The sequence below is a fragment of the Cebus imitator genome, unplaced genomic scaffold (assembly GCF_001604975.1).
Source record: "Cebus imitator isolate Cc_AM_T3 unplaced genomic scaffold, Cebus_imitator-1.0 Scaffold88, whole genome shotgun sequence".
In the NCBI taxonomy this organism is placed as follows: domain Eukaryota; kingdom Metazoa; phylum Chordata; class Mammalia; order Primates; family Cebidae; genus Cebus; species Cebus imitator.
The window spans coordinates 1560397-1568576 of record NW_016107403.1 but is presented as its reverse complement, the minus strand read 5'-3'; the positions used below and the strand labels follow the sequence as shown (position 1 = coordinate 1568576).

General features: G+C 40.7%; 1 protein-coding gene across 1 annotated transcript in view; it reads left to right on the top strand.

The window, feature by feature from the left end:
• The window catches only part of NLRC4 (NLR family CARD domain containing 4), a 29519-nt gene that overhangs the window by 13049 nt on the left and 8290 nt on the right, over nucleotides 1-8180 (top strand). The window contains 3 exon segments of the mRNA XM_037740765.1: nucleotides 569-663; nucleotides 1369-1428; nucleotides 1431-1535. Of these exon segments, the coding sequence (XP_037596693.1) occupies nucleotides 569-663; nucleotides 1369-1428; nucleotides 1431-1535 (260 nt within the window).

Genomic DNA, 8180 nt, shown 5'->3' with positions numbered 1-8180 from the left:
AAACTATAAAATGCTGGGAGTCTATAAAGATAAGGAAGCCATCTGTATACTAATACAATATGCTTTTATTATTAACATCGCCAACTATTATGTCAATAAAATCATCTAAGTTGAGGTACACAAAACCAGCTCATTTCATTTATTTTTTTTGTTGTTGTTCCTCTGTTTCTCTCACATGATTAAGGGCATTTTATAATTGAAGCAACTTTACATTTTATCTGGTCCAACTACCTCATTCTATAGAGGAAGACGCTGAGGCTTAGAGAGACCAAGTGACTTTTCCATGATGACATAACAACTATGTTCCATGCTGCTTTAGGCTCTATGTGACCTATAATTTAGTAATCAGAACCTAGGACCAATGACTATTTGCACATTTGGTCATAACCATGGGAGTTGGGGGTTACACATATGCCAGTACCTTTGGAAATAATTAAAATAACCAAGGCAAGTTATAGTTTGCATTACCATTAGCAGAAAAGATAAGGACTCAGAATTATTCTAAGGATACTTCAAAATACATTTATATTTACCTGAAAATCTTTTTATTTTGGATTATTTATTTTCCAGCTCAGAATCTTCACAATTTGGTCAAACCGAGCATTCTTGATTTATCAGAAAATAACCTGGGAAAAGATGAAAATGAAGCTCTACATGAACTGAGTAAGAATGACAACTCAGCCAAAATCAGACACTTGAATATGTGTACTGGGTAGTCGGAATACATAGCCTGGGCCCTGAGGTCTTTTATCCCCATAAGTGTCTTACTATACACACCTTCCTTAGGAAAACCATTTAGGCCTTTTTTAAACTGCCCTCAAGGAACACAGGCCCATGTCTTTTAAGTCATCAGTTTACACATGCTCACTGCACTTGAGACGGGATCCCACCTGCTTTCCTCCTTTGAGGAGGCAACTAACAGAGTAGCTGATGTGCAAGACAAATTTGCTTAAGGAATTGGTGATATGATTTTTTAGGTGTGATAGTGATATGTGATTATGGCAAAAAAAAAAAAAAAGAAAAAATTAAAGAACTGATTCATACTGTCCATGATTTGCTTTAGAATAATACAGGAGGAATTGAGTCAGGATTAAGCAAGATTGCCCATGATTTAATGTCTTGAAAGTTGGCTTATTAGTATAGACAGTTTCATTATACTATTCTGCATGTTTGTATGTGCTTGAATACTTTCCATAAAAATCACCAAAGATCAAGTCGATTCTCATTGCAGATTGAGTAGGATGCAGAGCCACCGAACATAAAGATCATTCCTTCCTCAACATCCCTTGATTCTTCCTCAACATCCCTTGATTCTTCCTCAGTTTTGAGATCACCCAGTCCCTGAACTGTGCTCTTTGTTTCTTCCAGTTGACAGGTTGAACATGCTAGAACAGCTCACTGCACTACTGCTGCCCTGGGGCTGTGATGTGCAGGCAACCTGACCAGCCTGTTGAAACATTTGGAGGAGGTCTCATAACTCATCAAGCTTGTGCTGAAAAACTGGAGACTCACAGATACAGAGATTAGAATTTTAGGTAGGTGCACAAATACAGAGCCAAGAAAAAAGGATTTGGCCCTTAAAAAGTTCTTGGCCTAGCGCGGTGGCACACGGCTATAATCCCAGCACTTTGGGAGGCTGAGGCGGGCAGATCACGAGGTCAGGAGATCAAGACCATCCTGGCCAAAATGGTGAAACCCTGTCTCTACTAAAATACTAGCTGGGCGTGGTGGCCGGCACCTGTAGTCCCAGCTACTTGGGAGGCTGAGGCAGAAGAATTGTTTGAACCTGGGAGGTAGAGGCTGCAGTGAGCTGAGATCGCACCACTGCACTCCAGCGTGGCACCTGGCGACAGAGCGAGACTCTGTCTCAAAAAGTTCTTAAGTTGGCTTTGTGTATTTTGTCCCCTTATTTTATTTTGCTTCCTCTTTTTTTTTTTTTTTAAAGACGGGGTTTCACCATGTTGGTCAGGCTGGTCTTGGACTACTGACCTCGGGCGATTCGCCCGCGTTGGCCTCCAAAGGGCTTGGATTACAGGCGTGAGCCACCACGCCCAGCCAGCTTCCTCTTTTTTTTTTTTTAATATAAATATGTTTAAGGAGTTCATTCATGTTAAAGAAGACTTAAAACACTGGAACACTGGCCTTCCTTCAGGTTTTAAGCACTTTACCTACAGAATAAATGAAAAGCATTCACAGTATCCAACAAGATGTATTTGTTTTGTTTTGTTTTGTTTTGTTTTGAGACAGTCTTGCTCTGTCACCTAGGCTGGAGTTCAGTGGCATGATCTGGGCACACTGCAACCTCCACCTCTCGGATTCAAGCGATTCTTCTGCTTCAGACTCCTGAGTAGCTGGGACTACAGGTGCATGCCCCCACGCCTGGCTAATCTTTTGTATTTTTAGTAGAGACAAGGTTCACTATATTTGCCAGGTTGGTCTCAAACTCCTGACCTTGTGATCCGCCCAACTTGGCTTCCCAAAGTGCTGGGATTACAGGCATGAGCCACCGCACCTGGTCAAGATGTATTATATTAGTCATAGTCCTTACCGGTCTTAACTTTCTGAAATTCAGCAATGTCCCCCCCCCCATATCAGGAAATATTTTCAAGTTACTTATTGGGTATTCAAAATATATAAAGGTGAATGCAGCTGTATCTAAATGGAGCCACAAAATATCTTTAAGTAGCTGTATATTATCCAGAAACACATAGATCTATATAAATGACTGAAGACACTACCAACCTCAGGTAGATGATGAAAGAAGCCCTCATACTATCTGTATTAGTTTTCAATTTCTATATAACATACAGCCTGAAAACATAATGGCTTAAAATAATAATTATCTCACCGTTTCTGTGTTCAGGAATTTGGGAGAGGGCAGGTTAGCTCTGGCTTGGGCTCTCTCATGAGAGGGGCTGCTGGAGGATCTCCTTCCAAGGTAGCTTCTCATATGGTTGGCCAGTTAACACTGCTGTTGGCTGGAGGCCTCAGTGCCTCATCACTAGACCGCCTCATAGGCTGTGAGTGTCCTCACAACATGGCAGCCCACTTCCCCTAGAGCAAAGGATCCAAGCAGTTGGAAGCTGGAATGTCTTTTATGACCTAACCTTGGAAGGTCATTTCTGGTCATTTCTGACATATCCCACTGGTTGCTCAAGTTAGTCCAATCCAGTGTATTGAAACATGAATACAAGGAGGTCAGGCTCATCAAGGTCAACTTGGAGGCTATCATATTAAAGTCAAGGACTTGTGAAAACAGCCTCAGCCGCCTTTGTTTCCCTTACAATTAGTTTACATAACATAAACTAATTATGTTATTATTTAATAACATGAAATTTATTATTTAAACTGTTTTAAGTATAAAAGCTTTATGGCATTAAGTCCTTTCATATTACTGTGCCACCATCACAACATCCATCTCCAGAGCTTCTTCATCTTCCCCAACTAAAATTCTGTACCCTTAAACATTAACTCCTACCTGCTGCCCTTTTTAGAACCTTCTTTCCTGGAGACACTTACTTAAGTCCTTAGGCTGCCCAAGGGTTTGCCTTACCTAATGGTGCTTCAAGTTCCGGATCTTTCCTTCCCTTAATTCCTAACTTCTCTTTTATCCACTTCCTCAACCCATTAACTCATATCATCCTGGTGTCATTCTTTCAGGCCCTTTTTTAGGTTATATTAGAGTCAGGTGGCTTCTGTGACAGACTAATTAGCTAGCTGATAAATAACCCCTCTTAGGTAACCTCATACCTTAAGTGAGTTGGAAAGGATGTCTCTTTTCAAAGAGGTCCTTGGAGAATATCTAGATTTAGAATTCATGTGGGGGAGGCATTTTTAGGTTGAGGTCTTTTAGTATCCTTTAAATCTTTAAGTAGGTAGCTGCCTACTTTGTCCACTCCCAAGGCTGGCCATTAAGACCACAGAAAGAGATGATATGCTTAATGAAATAAAAACTGAGTTGGGCAATAATTTGCAATTTGACTTTATTTTTATTTATCTTTTTGAGACAAAGTCTCGCTCTGTTTCCCAGGCTGGAGTGCAGTGGCATGATCTTGGCTTACTGCAACCTCTGCCTCCCAGGTTCAAGTGATTCTCCTGCCTCTGCCTTAGCCTCAGCCAAGTAGCTGGGATTACAGGCACGCTCCACCACTCGGCTGATTTTTGTATTTTTAGTAGAGAAGGGTTTTTGCCATGTTGGCAAAATTCTATTTTAAAAAAAAAGAATTTGTGAACTGGGCACATTGGCTTACACCTATAATCCCTATGTTTTGAAAGGCTGGGGTGGGAGGATTGCTTGAGGCCAGGGGCTCAAGAACAGCCTGAGCAACATAGGCAGATCCCAGCTTTATAAAAAGCTTAAAAAAAAAAATTAGCTGGGCGTATTGCCACATGCCTGTAGTCCTAGCAATTTAGGAGGCTGAGGAGGGAGAGAATCCCTTAAGCCCAGGAGGTTGAGGTTGTTGTGAGCTATGCTCATGCCACTGCACTGCAGCCTGGGAGACAGAGTAAGACCCTCTCTCTTAAAAAAAAAAAGTCAATCCAGCAAGAGGATGTAATCATTATATATATATGCACACACACACACACATGTATATACACATATATATGATACACACACACATATATAAACACACACACACACACACACACACACACACATATATATGCCCCCATCGCTGGAGAACCTAGATATATAAAGCAAATATTGTTAGAGCTAAAGAGAGAGATAGAACCCAATACAACAATAGCTGGAGACTCAACACCCCATTTACAGCATTGTACAGATTTGCCAGACAGAGAATTAACAAACATCAGACTTAATCTGCACTATACACTAAATGGATCTATGAGATATTTATAGAGCATTTCATCCAACAGCTGGAGAATACACATTCTTCTCCTCAGTATATGGATTATTTTCAAGGATAGACCACATGTTAGGTCATAAAATAAGTCTTAAAAAAATCCAAAAAAATTGAAATCTGATTCAAGTATCTGACCACAATAGAATAAAACTAGAAATCAATAACAAGAGGAACTTTGGAAACTAGATAGACATATAGAAATTAAACAATATGCTCTGAAATGACAAGTCTGCTAATGAAGAAATTCAGAAGGAAATTGAAACAGGCTGGGTGTGGTGGCTCATGACTAGAATCCCAGTATTTTAAGAGGCCAAGGCGGGAGGACTGCTTGAGCCCAGGAGTTTGAAACCAGCCTGGGCAATATGGTAACATGTCGACTCTACAATTAAAAAAAAATATATGTATATATTTTTTAAATTTCTTGAGACAAATGAAAATGGAAACACAACATACCAAAACCTGTGGGATATAGTGAAAGCAGTATATGTGTATATATACACACATCCTTCCTTCCTTCCTTCCTCCCCCACGCCTCTCTTACGCTCTCTCTTTCAAGACAGGGTCTTCCTGTTGTCCAGGCTGGAGGGCAGAGATATGATCACAGCTCACCAGGCTTGAACTCCTGGGCTCAAGGGATCCTCCTTCCTCAGCCACCTGAGTTTAGCTGGGACTAGAGGCTACTATGCTCAGCTAATGGACCTTCCTCTTCAGTGACCTTCCCTCCCACTCTCCTTCGTCCATTCATTCTATGAGCAGGCAGTGAACAGATTATGATAATTCACTTAAAATTGTTCTACTTGCAAAATAATCAATGCAGATATCCCATTCTCAAACTACAACTGCCCGTATTTCCATCTTACTTAATGACTCCTAATCACCAGTTCTTTTACTTCACTGGGACTTCCAGTCCATTGATCCCACTACCTTCTACCTATTTTTTAGGCCCCTTCTGTTTTGATTTGCCTTCCTACCTAGTTTCAACTTCATCTTCCATCCTGCAAACACTCTTAACAGCTGAAATTCTCATGGTCCACAGTATCATGAGTCAATTCAGGCAATGACTTTGAGTGATGGATATGTGTGATAGATGCAATAGTAAAATGAAGAGCGTAATAAGAGATGGAGTCTCTAATTAAAGAAAGACTACCTAATGAGATGCAGGGAGAAAATGAGATGTGGAATGTGAGGTAAGAAATGAAATACAGTAGATGGGGTGTACTTTCCTGACAAAACTCCAGTCCTGGATTATCCTTACATTTCCCTTTTTTAAATTTTGTAACTACACTCAGGATGCTGGGGGGAAACTGCAAAATTTAGGAGATAGATAGAAGTTCACACTGAAAATTTTCAATGAAAATATTTAGAACTAAATGGTAAGAAAACACTGCATATCAAAACTTGTGGCATGCAGCAAAAGGGAGCAGAAAAGAGTAACTTTACAGTGGAGAATGCTGTTAACACTACCTCGGTTAGGTGATCAAGGTCAACGTTAACAGTGGTAATTCACGTTGATAGTATGTTCCTAGATATGACATGACAAAAATAGTACTTTACCTCTATAATCTTCCTCCCCAGAGATCTATATCCCCCATCTAATGATGAGAAAAACACCAAACAATCCTAATTGAGTGGCTTCTACAAAAACCTGACCAGTACTCATTGAAACTGTCCAGGAAATAAAAAACAAGATGATTGTGAGAAATTGTCACAAGCATGAGGAGCCTAAAGAGACATCTATCCTGGATGGGTTCCTGCAACAGAAAAAAGACATTTGGTCAAAACTAAGGAAATCTGGCCTGGTGTGGTGGCTCATGCCTGTAATCCCAGCACTCTGGAGGCTGAGGCAGGATCACATGAGGTCAGAGTTTGAGACCAGCCTGGCCAACATGGTGAAACCCTGTCTCTACTAAAAATACAACAATTAGCTGGGCATGGTGGCACCTGTCTATAATCCCAGATACTCAGGAGGCTGAGGAAGGAGAATGGCTTGAACCCGGGAGGCGGAGGTGCAGTGAGCCGAGATCACACCACTGCACTCAGCCTGGACGATACAGCAAGACTCCATCTCAAAAACAAAACGAAACAAAACAAAACCTAAGAAAATCTTAATAAAGTGTGAACTGAAGTTAATAATAATGTATTGGCTGGTCGTGGTGGCTCACGCCTATAATCCCAGCACTTTGGAAGGCCGAGGTGGGCAGATTGCTTGAGCCCAGGAATCCGAGATCAGTCTGGACAACATGGCAAAATAATCTCTCTTCAAAAAATTAGCTGGGCATGGCAGCCTACAGCTGTAGTCCCAGCTACCTGGGAGGCTGAGATGGAAGGATGGCTTGAGCCTAGGAGTTTGAGGCTGCAGTGAGCTTTGATCATGTCACTGCATTCCAGCCCGGGTGATAGAGTGAGACCCAGTCTCAAAAAAATAAATAAATAAAATCAGAAAGAAAAGAAAGAAAGAGAGAAAGCAAGAAGGAAGGAAGGAAGGAGGGAGGAAAGAGGGAGGGAGGGAGAGAGGGAGGGAAAGAGACAAAATACAACTTACAGAATGTGAAAAAAATTTGCAAATCACATTATCTGATAAAGGACTTCCATCCTGAAAGAATACATATATATGTAAAAACTCCTACAACTCACTGATAAAAAAGGCAAATAACCTAATTTGTAAAATGGGCAAGAATCTGAATAGACATTTCTTCAGGGAAGATATTAAAATCACAAAATAAATATCAGAAAACATAGTATCATTGGCCATCAGGTTAATAATGCAAAACAAAACTACGGTAAGATACCACCTGAGACCCACTAGGGATGGTTATTATTTTTTATTAAAAGATATATAATAACAAATGTTGGCAAGGATATGGAGAAACTGCTGGTAGTTGGAATGTAAAATGATGCAGCTTCTGAGGAAAACATTCTGGCAAGTTGTACAAATGTTAAACATAGAGTTGTCATATGACCCAGCAACTCTGTTCCTAGGTACTCAAGAGAAATGAAAACCAATGTCCACACAAAAACTTGTACATTAATGTTTATAGTAGCATGCTTAATAGCTCAAAAGTGGAAACAAACCAATGTCCATCAAATAATGAATGTATTAAAAAATGTAGTATGGCCGGGCACGGTGGCTTAAGCCTGTAATCCCAGCACTTTGGGAGGCCGAGGCGGGTGGATCACGAGGTCAAGAGATTGAGACCAACCTGGTCAACATGGTGAAACCCCGTCTCTACTAAAAATACAAAAAATTAGCTGGGCATGGTGGTGTGTGCCTGTAATCCCAGCTACTCAGGAGGCTGAGGCAGGAGAATTGCCTGA